Consider the following 16,850-nt stretch of genomic DNA (forward strand, 5'->3'; position numbering starts at 1 on the left):
GTAGGAGGCAGGAAGGGGCTTCCTCAGCTACTGGTCCCATCACTTAATCTGTGTGGGCCTCTCATTTGTCAGGCAGGAGTAATAACGGTGCCCGTGCACGGGGTGGTGGCAAGGCCTGCGCCCATTCACGCACAGAAGGCACTTACTTAGACCACTTCTGGGCCTAGAGAACTGCCTGCCGTTATCACTGTGATGAAAATGACTGCCAAGAGCCCCTGGAACCACTGAGCCATGATTAAAGCATACCCGACAGACTTAACGAACTTTGGATGGTTCATCACAGTTCCAATAGCTACTAATTTCAGAAGGTAGCTGGGGATCTGAGTCTTCTTGGCTCATCTGTCTTGTCCCTGCAGATGCACCCTGACTACTCAGCTCTCTGCTACTCTGGCCCCACAACCTCTCCCTCCTTCCTACCCTTCCATGTCCAGCATCAGCAATCTGAGACCGGGAGACACAGGTGTGACATGTGACATGATGCTGAAATCCATCTCCCCTGGCCCCCATGTGAGATTGGAAGGTACTGGCAGAGTACATCATTGTGGATCTGCCTTCTGCCTTAAGAATGCCCTAGAATGCAGTAAGGCTTTCCCACAGGGGAAGGCAAGAAAGCCACATCTCCTCCCCCATGTTCTGGTCTCACAGCTGTGCTAAGTCATCTGAAACCCACATCCTCCATTGTGAGTGGATATTTGAAGTGGTCATCTGGGACGTTCTCCCATATCCCAGCACCACACCATTACCTCCTGCTTGCTTGAATTCACTTTTGCACTGCTGTTCCGGTTCCTTGCTTTCTGCTCAAACACTAGACCCTACTCCATATCACTCAGATGTGTTGGCCCTCTGGACACTCAGCCTCCTGGCCTCCTATCTTTTCCTTTACCTATTCTTGAGGACTCCCTTGATTCCAGTCCTGGCCCCCAAAACACCCTTCCAAGTTTCCATGTTGATCCTACGCATCTCCATCTCTCTCCTCGATTCCCTGCCTGTGATCTGGGACTCAGGGATGGAGCAAGGGGATGGGAAGGTCAAGGACTGAGATTCTGCAGCACTTACATGCCCATCTAAAGCCCAGTGATCATCTTTGAACTTGTTCACAAAGATCTCCACAGGCCCTGTAATCTGGTAAACCTGGAGCAGGAGATGGAAATCTTCTTTCTTGTAAATTCCTGGGAAAAGGAAATTCAGAGAGTACAGGAAAGATCTGGAAAAACACCCAAGCTCAAATCTGCGTGTACATGGGATTTCATGTGTTGATGTTGATGTAAACGTGGCATGCACAACCACCAGGAGTTAAGTATAGTGTTGCCTGTGAGTTTGTGTGGGCTGATCGTGGAGGGCACACAGAGTGTGTGCATGTGTGTTATCGACAACTAGATTGCTGACCTGTGTTTGTGACCCTACTAACACATGCACATGTCAGAATAAAGTGAATATTATTTTGCATATGTTAATGTGTCCGTGAACGCAGGAATATGCCTTATGATTTCATGAGTGCAGGATTGCATGAGGCAAGTATGTGGGCTTCTGTGAATGTCTTCACGACTCTGCCTTCCAGCAAATGAGCGAACCCGACTGTTCAGTGGTATGTGTGCACACGCTCACATGAATGCGTGGATATGATTGTGTGTGGGCTGTGTGTTAATGTCCACATCCATTCACTCATGTATTCCTTTACCTGTCCATCTTTTCCAGAAATGTTTTTCTGAGAGATTTAGTATTTCTGATTATAAAAAGATTGAAAATCAAAGAAATTGTGGAAAATGTAGAGATGCAGGGAGAAAAAACAAATCATTTCTGATATCACTAAGAAATAGCCCCTGTTAACCTTTTGGTGGAATTATTTCCAATTTTCTTTTTCTTTTTAAGATTTTATTTATATGACAGGGAGAGAGCAAGAGAGAGTGCACATGTGGGAGATGCTGCAGAGGGAGAGGGAGAAGCGGACGCCCCGCAGAACAGGGTGCCAGTGGGATCTTGACCTGAGCGGAAGGCAGACACTTAACTGACTACCCAGGTGCCCCCGTTTTCTTTCTTATGAATACAATTTTTCCTTTAAAAACTGGAATCACATTATAAATGCACTAGGGTAGGTCCATTTGCCCCCAAACTGGCATACTATTTTATCAGATGTATTAAAAGTAAATGTCCATTTTGTTATTTTTGGACAATTTTCTCTTTGTGGTTTTTATGTAATACAGATAGCCCTTTAATGTGAACATCTTTTATTCAGGAATGTTTGACTCTCTCCATAGCTATGTTTTATGGTAAAAATTCTTAGAAAAATAATTAACAGGTTCAGTAATTTTCAAAGATCTTAATGCAAACTGCATCAGTGTCTTCATCGGACCTTGACCAGCACTAATGTTTACCACTTAAAGAAAAAAAAATCTTAGTTGGATAAGTGGAAAATGACATTTTCTGTTTACTTTTAGTTTTTTTTTTATTACTACTGAAAAATATTTTTTCTTTCATTTATTGACTGTATTTTGTTTTCTGGGAATTCTCTGTCCCTATTTTTGGTTCAGTTTTAGAGATTTTGGTCTCTTTTCTCTTAAGAGTCCTCTTCAAGTTATTAATGTTTGTCATCTAACTACTTCTTTTTAGTCCCTGGTGATTTTGTCATGCAGACAAAGATGAACAGACAGTTTCTCCTTCTCCTGCCCATCAGACTAGTCCCCCCAGGACATGAGGATGCAATGACAGTAGACTTGTCCTTGTAGAGGGTGTATGCCCACCCACCCCTACCATACCCAGGCTTTTACAGGGGTGGCCTGCTCCTTACCAGCCAAGTGCACCTCCACACCACTGTGGTCAATCATGGTGGCGTTGACCTTGCTGTTGACAACCTGGAAGCCAGTCACTCTGAGCATGGCCGGCTGCTTCTTCCCCTGGTACTCATAGGCCCCTTTCCATAGGGAGTTCTTGGCAAAAACATCCCCAGGAACTGGAGGAATTGAGAAACAGATGTGAAAGGGACTGAGGCTACCTGGCGGCTGATCCCAGTTCATTCACTGAGATTGTTTTCTCCAAAGCCTAACATGGGAGAGGATGGTGGAGTGCTCTGGTCTGCTTGTGATCCAGAATGGAACTTGAGCAGAGTATGATGCCAACTCTGGTTTCCTTCTTATATAACACACATGCTAATGTCTTAAGTAAAAGTATAAAATTCAAAAAAGTATATCCTAGTCTAACTTCTCCAAAGAAGACATACAAATGGCTAACAGACACATGGAAAAATGTTCATCATTAGCCATCAGGGGAATTCAAATCAAAGCCACATTGAGATACCAACTTACACTAGTTAGAATGGCCCAAATCGACAAGACAGCACACAAGTGTTGGAGAGGATGTGGAGAAAGGGGAACCCTCTTACACTGTTGGTGGGAATGCAAGTTGGTGCAACCACTTTGGAAAACGGTGTGGAGATTCCTCAAAAAATTAAAAATAGAGCTACCCTATGACCCTACAATTACACTACCGGGTATTTACCCCAAAGATACAGATGTAGTGAAAAGAAGGGCCACCTGTACCCTAATGTTCATAGCAGCAATGGCCACAATTGCCAAACTGTGGAAAGAGCCAAGATGCCCTTCAGCAGACGAATGGATAAAGAAGATATGGTCCATATATACAATGGAGTATTATGCTTCCATCAGAAAGGATGAATACCCAACTTTTGTATCAACATGGACGGGACTGGAGGAGATTATGCTGAGTGAAATAAGTCATGCAGAGAAAGTCAATTATTATATGGTTTCACTTACTTGTGGAACATAAGGAATAACATGGAGGACATTAGGAGAAGGAAAGGAAAAGTGAATTGGAGGAAATCGGAGGGGGAGATGAACCATGAGAGATTGTGGACTCCAAGAAACAAACTGAGGGTTTTGGAGGGAAGGGGGGTGGGGGGATGAGTAAGCCTGGTGGTGGGTATTAAGGAGGGCACGTATTGCATGGAGTCCTGGGTGTTGTGCCTAAACAACGAATCTTGGAACACTAAAAAAAATAAAAAAAAGAAAAATTGTGTATTGATACATGGTACAATGTGGATGAACTTTGAAAATATTCTGTTAAATAAAATAAGCCAGACCCCCCAAAAATAGATACAATAGTCTATAATAATTTTGCATTAGTTGGGCCACACCTATAGTTATGTGTCTAGTTCTGGACATCGCCCTTTGAAAGAAACAATACCTGTGTTAAAAAAGTAACCATTTCCAGGAAGTTCCCTGGGCAGGACTTGGATCTCTGTATCTGTATGACACATGGGCCAGTCCTGTGCTGAGGTGGTGGGGGGGTGGTTTGTGGTAATCCATGGTTCCAGAGCTCAGAGCTCTGGTTGTGTTTCTGGAAGGTTTGGCCTCTTCTGGATGAGGTTTCTGTTTTCTTCAGGCTCACTTCCTCCTGAAGTTTGTCAGGGGAGGGTAGTGGGTGGGGGTATCTGTTTGGCTCTGTAGACAATTTTCACACCCTTTCACTGAGTACTCGGAAAGTCATGTGCATGTTTCTGGGTGACTAGGTAAAGGAATCAACACCAGTTTCTTGAGCCAAAGATCTGGACCATACCTACCAGAAGCCTGGGTGAGTGGTGGCTCCCGGGCAGTATTGATGGGTCTCCCACTAGGCCGGACCTCTGCTGGGGAAAGAGAATAGAACAACACGGGTTTAGCCTCTGGTCTATACTCCACTGGAAAAATAATGGCCACCTCTCTGACACTAGGTCAGTGGGCTCTCTGAGATCTTGTTTTGGATTTATCCTGTTAGAAGGGGGAGTGGATACTTTGATGGTCTGATAGATGCTATGGACCCCTCTTGGGAAAATAAAGCATAATGAGTTAAAAGGAAATCCATTTTATCAATTATAGTCATTGATATTTTAAACAAAGAATTAGAATGCAGGTAGATATGTGATCCTTTTTCACTACATTAAATAACAGAATATAGAAGCAGGTCCAGTCACTACCATATCCTTGAAGTAGTCAGAAATATAAGCAATATTTCATGATGTCAGTAACAACTGTAATATAATATGAAAATCTTTGCGATTTTTTACTGGTGACAAAGCCACAAGTATCATTAACACTACTATGGGTTTTTTTTTTTTTAAGATTTTACTTATTTATTTGACAGATCACAAGCAGGCAGAAAGGCAGGCAGAGAGAGAGATGGGGAAGGAGGCTCCCCACTGAGCAGAGAGCCCAATGCAGAGCTCGATCCCAGGATCCTGGGATCATGACCTGAGCTGAAGACAGAGGCTTAACCCACTGAGCCACCCAGGCGCCCCAACACTACTATGGGTTTTGATCTATGTTTTAAATTAAAGCAAGTGCTAAATTTCAGCAAGAGGTAAAGGGAAATAAAGCTATTTTGCCAACATTGTACCTAGATCTGCAGAACATCCCCTACTGATGACCCTAGGTTGAAAAGCCCTGTCCAGGACTCTGCTTTTCTCCCAGATTCCTGGTATGAAGGAGGACCTTCCACCAATCAAAAGCAAACTCTTTGAGGTCTGGTGGGGCTTTGAGTGGTATGCTCCCTTCCCTCAGTGTGATAATATTAAGACTGAAGCCCGAAACAACTGCTCTGTCTCGCACCACGAACCACAATTCCCAGTGCTGCTTCTCTGGCCATCCACACCAGCATAGCTCCCAGCATAAGAGATGCTCAAGGAGGAGCACGAAGGGGCTGCACTTGGGGTGCCCCAGGGCTTGGCTCCTCTGATGATCCCCACGATCAACACCCATAGCAAGACCTCCATGTCTGATCACATCATCCAGTCCCTGCTCAACACAGTCTGGGCTTCCTTGCATTCGCCTAGTCTGTGAAGCCTGGGGAGCGAAGGTGGCAGGTGACGTGACTGGGGCCCTGGCCTCTATCTCCGCCACGAAGAGCCTGAACATCTGGGCCCTAGCCTTGGGCCTCCTTCTAATCAGTACTTCCACCATTACTTTCACCCCTGGCTCGCTGATGATTCTCTAAGCAATTTCAGAGATCATAAAAGGTTATGGAGACTACTAGTAGATGCCCATGCCCGAGGCTGTCACCCCTTTCACAGCAGTTTCTATACGCATCAGTCTACAGCTGAATTCAGTAGTGCACTTGTGTGTGGGGAGCAAAAAAGATGAGAAGCCCTCACAGGCAAAGTCAGAAGCCCTGGGCCTGAGTCAGATACTGCAGGTTCGGGTCCCAGCAGCTACTTCATGATGTGTGACCTTGACTGGTCACTTTACCCCTCAGAGTCTCCATCTCCTCACTGAAAATGTGGGAAAATACTGAAACATACCTCACATGTCTACACTGAATAAATGAAGTTATGAACATGAAGGTCACAGTTAGCCAGTGTTAATGTCTTTTCTTCTTTGGTACAGAAACAACAGAAATATCTGCCTCAAGGAAGGGCAGACTCTCCCTACTATCTCCTTGAGGAGGCTTGATTTTGAGCACAGTCCTTCTGACTCCACAGGGCAGCTACTGTACAGAAGGCTGTGGAAAAATTTTCCACAGTGACTCAAAGTACTTTTATGAAGAAAATGTCTTTATTGTCTTAGGTTTTATAAGATAAAGGGAGTAGGAGGGAGAAAGCTTATGGGCCAGAAGCTGTGCTAGGCCATGTTATTCACATTATTTCATTTACTTCTGCTCTCAAAACTGTGAGGTACAGAGTACTATCTCCATTTTATAGAAGAGAAACTCGTTAAGAGGCAGAGAAGTGAAGAGGCTTGCCAAAGATCACACAGTAAGGGGTCGAATTGAAATTCAACTGCATCTAAAGCATTTTGTACTTTTATATACAGGTATATAATAGCATCAAAAACAATAAAATACTTAAGACTAAATGTGACCAAGGAAGCGCAAGACGTATATAATGAAAATGATAAACCATTGTTAGAAGGAATTAAAGATCTAAATAGATGGAAAGACATCCCATGCTCATGAATTGGAAGACTTAATACTGTTCAGATGGCAATACTCCCCAATCTGACCTACACATTTACCGCAATCCCTGTCAAAATCCCAGCTGTCTGTTTTGCAGAATTTCATAATCCAATCCTAAAATTCATATAGAAGTAAAAGGGGATCAGAAGAGCCAAAACAATCTTGGAAAAGAAGAACAAAACCGAGGATGTACACTTCTCAACTTCAAAACTTATTACAAAGCTATTGTAATCAGAATGGTGGTGATGTCATAGAGGCAGTTATACAGATCAATGGATAAAACTGAGGATCCAGATATAAGCTCACATATTTATGATCAGATGATCTTTGACAAGGGTGCCAAGACAATTCAAAGAAGAATAGTGAAGAATAGTCTTTCCAACAAATGGAGCTGGGACATGCAAAGGAATGAATTTGGACCCCAAATGACTACTCCCCGCCCAACAAAAAAACCCACAAAATAAACAAAAGACCTAAATATAAGAGCTAAAACTATAAAACTCTTAGAAAAAAAAATAGACATAACTTTTCATGACCTTGGATTTGGCAATGGTTTCTTAGGTATGATATGAAACCATGAACAAAGAAAATATAGATAAATTGGAGTTCGTTAAAATTAAAGACATTTGTGCTTAAAAGGACACCAAAAGAAGGTAAAAAGATCCAAACTCATCAAGTTGTATATATTAAATATGTGCATTTTTATATATTAATTATATCTCAATAAGGCTGTAAAAAAAACTCCATTTGGAAAAAAAAGAAAAAAATTTAACACAGGGCTGTGTTAAAATGGAGTTTGAAATGTGACAGTCTAATTTCATTTCCAGTGATGAGTGAAATAAAGGAGAAAGTACTTGTAAATTTTAAGAAAAGAAAGTGAAAGACAACTCATAAAATGGGAGAAAATATGTACAAATCTTGCATCTGATAAGAATCTTATATTCTAGATATATAAAGGACTCTTGAAGAGACTCTGGACCAAGATGGAGAAATAGGAGGCTCCTAAATTCCCCTCCTGCTATGGACACACTGAATGTACAGCTACACATGGTTCAACGGCAGGAGTTCACGTAGAAGAAAGGATCTAAATATAAAAGCGTAGGAAACTATAAAACTCACTGATATAGATAAATAGATGGTTAAATTCAGAATACTCTAATATTGTAACTGCGGTGGGTGAATAAGTTATAACTCTAGTTTAAAGATTAAAAGATAAAAGTGTTAAAAATAACTACAACTGCAGGGGCACCTGTGTGGCTCAGTCGGTTAAACATCTGACTCTTGATCTCAGCTCAGGTCTTGATCTTAGGGTGATGAGTTCAAGCCTCAAATTGGGGTCCATGCTGAGTGTGAGGCTTACTTAAAAAAATCCAAAAAACTCAAAACTAGAACTGTAATAACATGTTAATGAATATATCGTATAAAAAGATGTCCACTATGACATCAAAAACAAAAAATGTAGGAAGGGAGTCTAAAAATAGGGCTTTTGTATGTATTCAAATTAAATTGTTATTTGCTTTATTTATTTGCTTATGCATTTATTTAATTTACTTATTTTTAAATAAGCTCCATGCAAAGACCCCATCAAAAAGGAGAATTTCAGACCAATATCTGTGATGCATATGGATGCCAAGATTCTGAACAAGATCCTAGCTAATAGGATCCAACAGTAGAATAAAAAGATTATCCACCATGACCAGGTGGATTTATCCCTGGGATGTAAGGGTGGTCCAACATTCACAAATCAATCAATGTGATAGAACAAATCAATAAGAGAAGAGAGAAGAACCACATAGTCCTCTCAATTGATGCAGAAAAAGCATTTGACAAAATACAGCATACATTCCTGATTAAAACTCTTCAAAGTACAGGGATTGAGGGAACATTCCTCAACTTCATAAAATCTATCTATGAAAAACTCACAGCAAATATCATTCTCAATGGGGAAAAGCTGACAGCCTTCCCTTTAAGATCAGGAACATGACAAGGATGCCCACTTTTGCCACTGTTGTTCAACATAGTACTTTAAATCCTAGCAACAGCAATCAGAAAACAAAAGGAAATAAAAGGTATTCAAATTGGCAAAGAATAAGTCAAACTCTCTCCTTTCACAGATGACATGATACTTTATATGGAAAACCCAAATGACCCTACTCCAAAACTACTGGAACTCATACAGCAATTCAGTAATGTGGCAGGAAAATCCATGCACAGAAATCTGTTGCTTTCTTATACACTAACAATGAAAACATAGAAAGAGAAATTAGAGAATTGATTCCATTTATTATAGCACCAAGAACCATGAGATACTTGGGAATAAACCTAACCAAAGAGGTAAAGGATCTGTACTCAAGGAACTACAGAACACTCATGAAAGAAATTGAAGAAGACACAAAAAGATGGAAAAGCATTCCATGCTCATGGATTGGAAGAAGAAACATTGTTAAAAAATCTATACTGCCCAGAGAAATCTATACTTTCAATGCCATCTGAATCAAAATTCCACTGGTGTTTTTCAAAGTGCTAGAACAAACAATCCTAAAATTTGTATGGAACCAGAAAAGATCCTGAATTGCTAAGGAAATACTGAAAAAGAAAAACAAAACTGGGGGCATCATGTTGCCTGATTTTAAGCTTTACTACAAAGCTGTGATCACCAAGACAGCATGGTACTGGCACAAAAACAAACACATAGACCAGTGGAACAGAGTCCAGATATAGACCCTCAACTCTATGGTCAACTAATCTTTGACAAAGCAGGAAAAAATATCCAGTGGAAAAAAGACAGTCTCTTCAATAAATGATGCTGGGAAAATTGAACAGCTATGTATGGAAGAATGAAACTTGACCATTTTCTTATACCATACACAAAGATAAATTCAAAATGGATAAAAGACCTCAACTTGAGGCAGGAATCTATCAAAATCCTAGAGGAGAACATAGGCAGTAACCTCTTTGACATTGGCCACAGCAACTTCTTTCAAGACATGTTTCCAAAGGCAAAGGAAACAAAAGCGAAAATGAACTTTTGGGACATTGTCAAGATCAAAACTTCTGCACAGCAAAGGAAACAATGAACAAAACAAAGAGACAATGCACGGAATGGGAGAAGATATTTGCAAATGACAGTACAGACAAAGGACTGATATCCAAGATCTATAAAGAACTTCTCAAACTCAACACACACAAAACAGATAATCATGTCAAAAAATGGGCAGAAGACATGAACAGACACTTCTCCAAAGAAGACATACAAATGGCTAACAGACACATGAAAAAATGTTCATCATCATTAGCCATCAGGGAAATTCAAATCAAACCCACATTGAGATACCACCTTACACCAGTTAGAATGGCCAAAATTAACAGGACAGGAAACTACAAATGTTGGAGAGGATGTGGAGAAAGGGGAACCCTCTTACACTGTTGGTGGGAATGCAAGTTGGTGCAACCACTTTGGAAAACGGTGTGGAGATTCCTCAAAAAATTAAAAATAGAGCTACCCTATGACCCTGCAATTGCACTACTGGGTATTTACCCTAAAGATACAGATGTAGTGAAAAGAAGAGCCATATGCACCCCAATGTTCATAGCAGCAATGACCACAATTGCCAAACTGTGGAAAGAGCCAAGATGCCCTTCAGCAGATGAATGGATAAAGAAGATATGGTCCATATACAAAATGGAGTATGATGCCTCCATCAGAAAGGATGAATACCCAACTTTTGTATCAACATGGACGGGACTGGAGGAGATTATGCTGAGTGAAATAAGTCATGCAGAGAAAGTCAATTATCATATGGTTTCACTTACTTGTGGAGCATAAGGAATAACATGGAGGACATTAGGAGAAGGAAGGGAAAAGTGAATTGGGGGAAATTGGAAGGGGAGATGAAGCATGAGAGACTTTGGACTCTGAGAAATAAACTGAGGGTTTTGAGGGGGGAGTGGGGTGGGGAGTTAGGTGAGCCTGGTGGTGGGTATTAAGGAGGGCACGTATTGCTGGGAGCACTGGGTGTGGTGCATAAACAATGAATCTTGGAACACTGAAAAAATAAAATAAACTTAAACAAACAAACAAAAATAAATAGGCTCCATGCCCAGTGCAGAGCCCTGTGTGGGGCTTGAACTCATGACCCTGAGATCGAGACCTGAGCCAAGATCTGAGCCGAGACTAAGAGTCAGATGCTTAACTGACTGACCTACCCAGCCCCCAAGTTGTTACTTGCTTTAAAAAGACTGTTGTAAGTATAAGATGTTTTAGGTAAGCCTCATGGTAAACACAAAACCTTTAGTGGATATACTAAAGGTAAAGAGAAAGGAATCAAAACATACCACTACAGAAACTTATCAAATCCCAAAGGAAGAGAGTAAGGAAAGAAGAAAGGAACTAGGAACTACAAAGCAACCAGGAAAAAAAAAATAAGAAAATGGTAACAGGAAGTCCATACCTATAAAAGATTACTTTAAATGTAAATGGACTAAATTCTCTAATCCAAACACAGAGAGTGGCTGAATGGACAAAAGAAGACAAAAAACAAACAAGAAATAGCAACACAGTAAGAGCAGGGGACTTTCAATACCTTCCTTTCAACCACAGATTGATCATCCAGACAGCAAATAAATAAGGAAACACTGGGCCTAACTTACACAGTAGATCAGATGAACTCTACTCAAGTGCACATAGAACATTCTCCTGGACAGATCATCTGTTAGGCTACAAAACAATTATTTTTTTAAGGTAAGTCTACCTTTTTTTTTTTTTTTTTTTAGAGAAAGAGAGAAGGAGATAGACTGTGCGTGCATGCACACACACACACACACACTCTCTCTCTCTCTCTCAAATCAACCAACCAACCAACCAACCAACAACCAACCAATCAATCTTTATACCCAGGCAGAAGGTAGTAAAATAAAACTTGTGATGGCCTCACTATGTGTCTCTCTGGACTGCTCTGGTTTCATCTCCTAGAGGCATAATACCTCAGAAACTCAGAAGCAGGATCCAGCTCCTGGACATCATATTCCTTCCTTCTCTTTTGCTGTCTTCCACTCAAGCTCAGCTGTCACCTTTGGCCTCCCACCCTGGAAAGGTTTGCCAAGTGGGCACACTCACCCAGGCAGATGGGTGGTTTGCCTGTCCAGCTGCCGTCTGCTTTGCAGGTGCGGTGCTCGGAGCCACCCTTGAGGGAGAAGCCCTCCTGGCAGGAATAGAGGAGTGTGTAGCCCATAGAGGGCAAGTCCAGGGCCCCGACGTTGGCGTGGGATGGCGTCTCTGGCTGCTTGCAGTGGTGGGCTGGGTGAGAGAAAATACAGTGTTGGACCTTGGAGATTAGTGTCTTTATTCCTGTTCCTACATGGAACATCCCCTTCCTTTCCCCTCTAGGCCCCTTTCATGTCTCCCATCCCCTCCCCAAAACTACCCCCCAACCCCAGCTTTGAAGTCTAGACTTATGACCGGGATGGAGATGACATGGATCCTGGCTTAGTCATCCCTAGGGGGCCTGTAGCACTCTTCCTGGGGAAAGAGGAGTAATTATGGTCAAAAGCCTGAAATCCTTTATGAGGGGCGACCTTGTAGCAGTGAGTTTTTGCTGCCACTGGAAAGTTTTTTCTTTTTTGCTAAGGCATAGGAATTGCCTTCAAATATCAGAAAGGCTTTTGTGTGGAAATGTTTTCCATGAGGCCCCAAGGGATAAGGACTACAAAGAAAGCAATATCGGTCCCAGTCATGAGCTCCCTGTCATTCAGAGCATTTGAGCATCCGGGTGCCCAGCTGGGGGAGGTAACGTGTTGCTGAGAGGAACTGTCAAGGTGCAGGGGAAGTCTGCACTCACGGACACAGTCGGGCGGGGATCCGCTCCACGTGAGGTTGGGGAGGCAGGTCCTGGTGGTGGAACCCTGAAGCAGGTAACCTTTCTGACAACGGAAGAGCACTGTGCTTCCAACCTGTGGGGAGGATGGCAGCTTCCTTCATCCCCTCCTAGTGAGTGATGCTTCATACCCTGTCACTTGATTACTTAGTTTCCCATCACCCAGCTCCTGCCCACACCCTTGCCTCCACCTGAAACTTCCTTCCACTTCTCTGCCTGGTTAAATATTATTTACCCTTTGAGGAATCTGTTGTACCTCTTCCACTGGCCCTTACCCAAGCCCCGAGCCAGAGCCGTGCTCTTCTCAGATGGAGCATGCTCTGCTGTGGTGGACAGATGCCTGACTCAGAATCAGAAGACCCTGGTCTGACTTCTGGCTCTGATGTTTGCTCATGGAATGACGAGTTGCTGGGAACTCGATGCCCAAGTCTTCCTGTGCAGAATGAGGGACTACTGGCCCCACCACGCCTACAGCACAGTGTCGTGACACTCAAATGCAGTGCTGGCTTTGAAAGCCTTTTATAAAATGGGACACACTGCCCAACATAGAATCATGACTTGTGTGTGTCTCTCCCATGAGTCTACACATTAAGGGAGACTTGTCTCCTTATAGAGAGCTTCCACAAAGAACCTGGCACTTGCTTAGTGAGTATCTGTTGGGCAGATTCACCACCTGCTACCATCTCTACCTCTGATCATTTGTCCCTCCCCCCAGCCCCGCGTCCACCAGCCCTCATTGTCCCATGCGACACCACTGCAACTACCAGCTCCATCTCTCCCTCTGCCCTCTGCATGGCGGCTTCCTAAGTGGCAACTCTGATGTCCCAGTTTCCTAGCTGGAAACACTCGCATGTCCCTTTTACCTATGGGAGCAAAATTCCAATGCCAAGTGAAACACTTGACTTCCACTCCCTTCCTCCAGGCCCTTCCACTTCTTCTGGAATTTCATCCTCTCATTCAGCAATGGCCCCTCTGTCCATCCAGGTGTGCCAATCAAAACCTTCAAGGAAGTCTTGATTCCTCCCTTTGCTTCAACCCCTCCCTCCAATCCATCAGCATGTTGTCTTGGTTCTGCCTCCACAGTCCATCCTAACCCCTTCACTTCTCTTTGTGTCACTGTCACTACCTCGCCCTTCTCCCTGAGCCACAGCAGCAATGTCCTACTTGTCCAGGTTCCTTCATTCTAACCGCCCATTATTCACTCTCTCTGCAGCATTCAAATGATGGATCACAGTCCCCTTCAGATGGTTTCCTGTGACATTTAGAATAAAATCCAAAATGTTTACCATGGCCTCAAGGGCCCTAGGTGACCTGACCCGTGGCTTTTTCTTTTATAAAAAATTATTACTTGCTATTTGATGCATGCAAAAGAATATATGGAATGTACATGGAAAGGAATTATTATAAGAAATTGGACACATTAACATTAGCAACACACTTGTTACTCTCTGCATCTTTCCCTGCCCCGTTGTTCCTCGCTCCTCGGCTCCCTGTCAGCAATAACCACTATCTTGAATTTTGTGTTTTTAATTTCCTTGCTTTGTTAAAAAATAATTCTATCACACACATGCACATATATCTCTAATCATAAGCCCTTCCTAGTTTTAATCTTTATAGAAATAGCATCATTCCACCTTATCATCTGATACAATGTTTCTAAGATTCACCCACTTAGTGTAGATCTGTATTTATTGCAGGAAGGTAGTCCTGCGTTCCTTGTCATCTGATCATCTGATCAATGTTATCTTATCATCTGATACAATGTTTCTAAGATTCACCCATGTAGTGTAGATCTGTATTCAATGCAGGAATGTAGTCCTGCATTCATTGTCACTGCGGTGACTTTACAGTTTTTCTCAGATCTCGGTAATATACGCAAGGGTTTCTCTGGGGTTAGTTTCCAGGAATGGAGCTTCTGGGTTGCAGACTGTGTGACTATTTAACTTTAACAGACGGTGCCCAGTTGTTTTCAAACCTTGCCTCGCTCCCCAGCTACATCTCCTCCTCCGCTCACACTACTCTGGACTCGCTGGCTTGTCTGCTTTCTACTCCGCCAAGCAGCTAAGTGCTCCCCCACGTTGGTGCCCCTCTGCACTGACCACTCCTCCTGCCAGGGATGCCCACCCCACTCTGCACAGGGCTGGCTCTTCTCAATCTGGAGGCCACAGCTCAATTTGAAGCTCCTCCCTCACCACACTCCCTAAAATAGCAGCCCACCCTGTCACACCCCTTGCTGTTAGATGGTGGGTAGGGCTTACTGCTCTCAGAAGTTATCCTGTTTTACTGTCCCAGCTGGAGACCTTCTTAGAGTGGGCACCTAGCCTGTCTTGTTCCCATCGCATTCCTAGTACCTGGAAAGTTTGTGGCAGTAAATATTTGTTACATTAACACAGATTGGCTGAATAAGTCACACTCCTTGGCTGGGCTGCATCGTGCCATTTCTCCTGGGTGCATCTCAGGCTCCAGCTAACTGTCCTGTCTTGAACACACCTTTCGGGCTTCCTGTTCTCTGTTCCAAGCGTCCCATCCCAGGCTGTCCAAATCCCTGCCTCCTTCTTAAGTTCTTTCTGAGATGTTCCCATGGAGCCTGCCTGCCGTGTGGCACTTGCTCCTTCCTGCCACTCTGAGCCCTGTATCTGTAGGGAGTGTATTGGTGCCATGCAGACAGAAGGTTGTCTGTCTCACTCATTTCTGTCTTCCCCCAACTGCCCATGCCAACTGCAGGGGGCTGCTGGGAAGTGTTTGCATCACTATGTGAGAATCACTTCTGTGTCTGTTTCTCTGATTGCTGTCAGTGCCTCTGTTTCTGCAGGCTGCTCCTGCGTGGCATGGTTCAAAGACACAGAACACTTTCTGCCTCCAGCTTCCAAGGTCTTGTTTCCACCCATGCTGTTTTGGGGAAGATCCCTGAGCCCCTGAGGCTGACAATGATAGATAGGGACAGGGGGCAGGAAGGCCAGATCCTGGCTGACTTCATTACCTGGTATCCCTGGGAATTGTTCTGTATCCCGAACTGCGGCACACCGGGGTCTGCACACATGGTCAGCGTTGGGTCTAGGTTGCAAAACAGAGAAACAGACCCCATGGTCAGTGAGGCTCTCATTGCGTCCACTCACTCTGAGACACAGGTGTAGGAGGGAAAAATGGAGCCACATCCTGCCTCCCACACCTGTTAAGATCTTCTCCCGCATCATACCCTTGCACCATCTATGTGATTCCTGGAAGCACGCTCGCTCTGGCTATTTTCAACCTCATGCCCTTCTTTAAGAAGCTCAGGAGGATGCCCACCAGCTCGCCCACTCTTTCCCAGACCATCTCTCACCTATGCAGCTGGGCTGGGTGCCACTCCATGTCCCATCTGACTGGCAAAACCTCCGTGGAGAGCCCACCAGCACCAGAGGGGGCTGGCAGGAGAAGGAGACGGACGACCTGTAGGAGAAGCCTCGGTCCTCTCTCCTGCCACGGGCTGGGACGCCAGGATCGCCGCAGAACACAGCTGGGAAGACGAGGGGAGAAAGGCAGGTCCGAGGTGCTTTCTAGAGCCCTGTCTGCCACCCTAGGCTGGCTCTCCTCCAAGTGCCAGTTGGACTCTGCCAACAGGGGCAGCCCCGAGTCAATAGTCACCGCTCCCTCACACACCTGCTGTTCTGTGCATCCTCTCCTTCCCATATTCAAGATGCTTGTTAATAATAACCCAAGAAATGAAGCAACGTTATAGGAGGTTAAATTGAGAGAAAGTCAACTACAACTTATTTCCCAAAACTTTTTCCCATTTTCATGCTCACTCCCTTCTAGTCTTTGCTGAGTCATGTGTAAACTTGTGTGTGGCTATGAACCCCACTTCCCAGTGGTGTGAACCTTGCTTTGTTCACTTACTAGCCTGTAAACAGTTTCCACATTTATGACACCATTATCACTTATTGGCTACATCATTTTGCCATGAGAGGTTGTGCCGTAATTATAGTTCATCGTAGCCGTTATATTAGGCATTTTCTATTACTATAAACCATTAGATGTGGCTCTTCTTTCCCTGCTAAT

The 16,850-nt window shown here is 43.6% G+C and overlaps 1 protein-coding gene across 1 annotated transcript in view; it reads right to left on the reverse strand.

Moving 5' to 3' along the window:
• The window catches only part of LOC111143057 (CUB and Sushi multiple domains 2), a 614,630-nt gene that overhangs the window by 2,095 nt on the left and 595,685 nt on the right, over positions 1 to 16,850 (reverse strand). The window contains exons 61-67 of the mRNA XM_022496499.1: positions 16,135 to 16,308; positions 15,793 to 15,866; positions 12,777 to 12,888; positions 12,056 to 12,235; positions 4,574 to 4,636; positions 2,786 to 2,947; positions 1,057 to 1,169 (exon numbers count right to left, since the gene is read on the reverse strand). Coding sequence (XP_022352207.1) covers positions 1,057 to 1,169; positions 2,786 to 2,947; positions 4,574 to 4,636; positions 12,056 to 12,235; positions 12,777 to 12,888; positions 15,793 to 15,866; positions 16,135 to 16,308 — 878 coding nt within the window. The remainder of the gene's footprint in view (positions 1 to 1,056; positions 1,170 to 2,785; positions 2,948 to 4,573; positions 4,637 to 12,055; positions 12,236 to 12,776; positions 12,889 to 15,792; positions 15,867 to 16,134; positions 16,309 to 16,850) is intronic.

Source organism: Enhydra lutris, unplaced genomic scaffold, assembly GCF_002288905.1.
Source record: "Enhydra lutris kenyoni isolate GAN:26980312 unplaced genomic scaffold, ASM228890v2 scaffoldscaffold9, whole genome shotgun sequence".
NCBI classification, from domain to species: domain Eukaryota; kingdom Metazoa; phylum Chordata; class Mammalia; order Carnivora; family Mustelidae; genus Enhydra; species Enhydra lutris.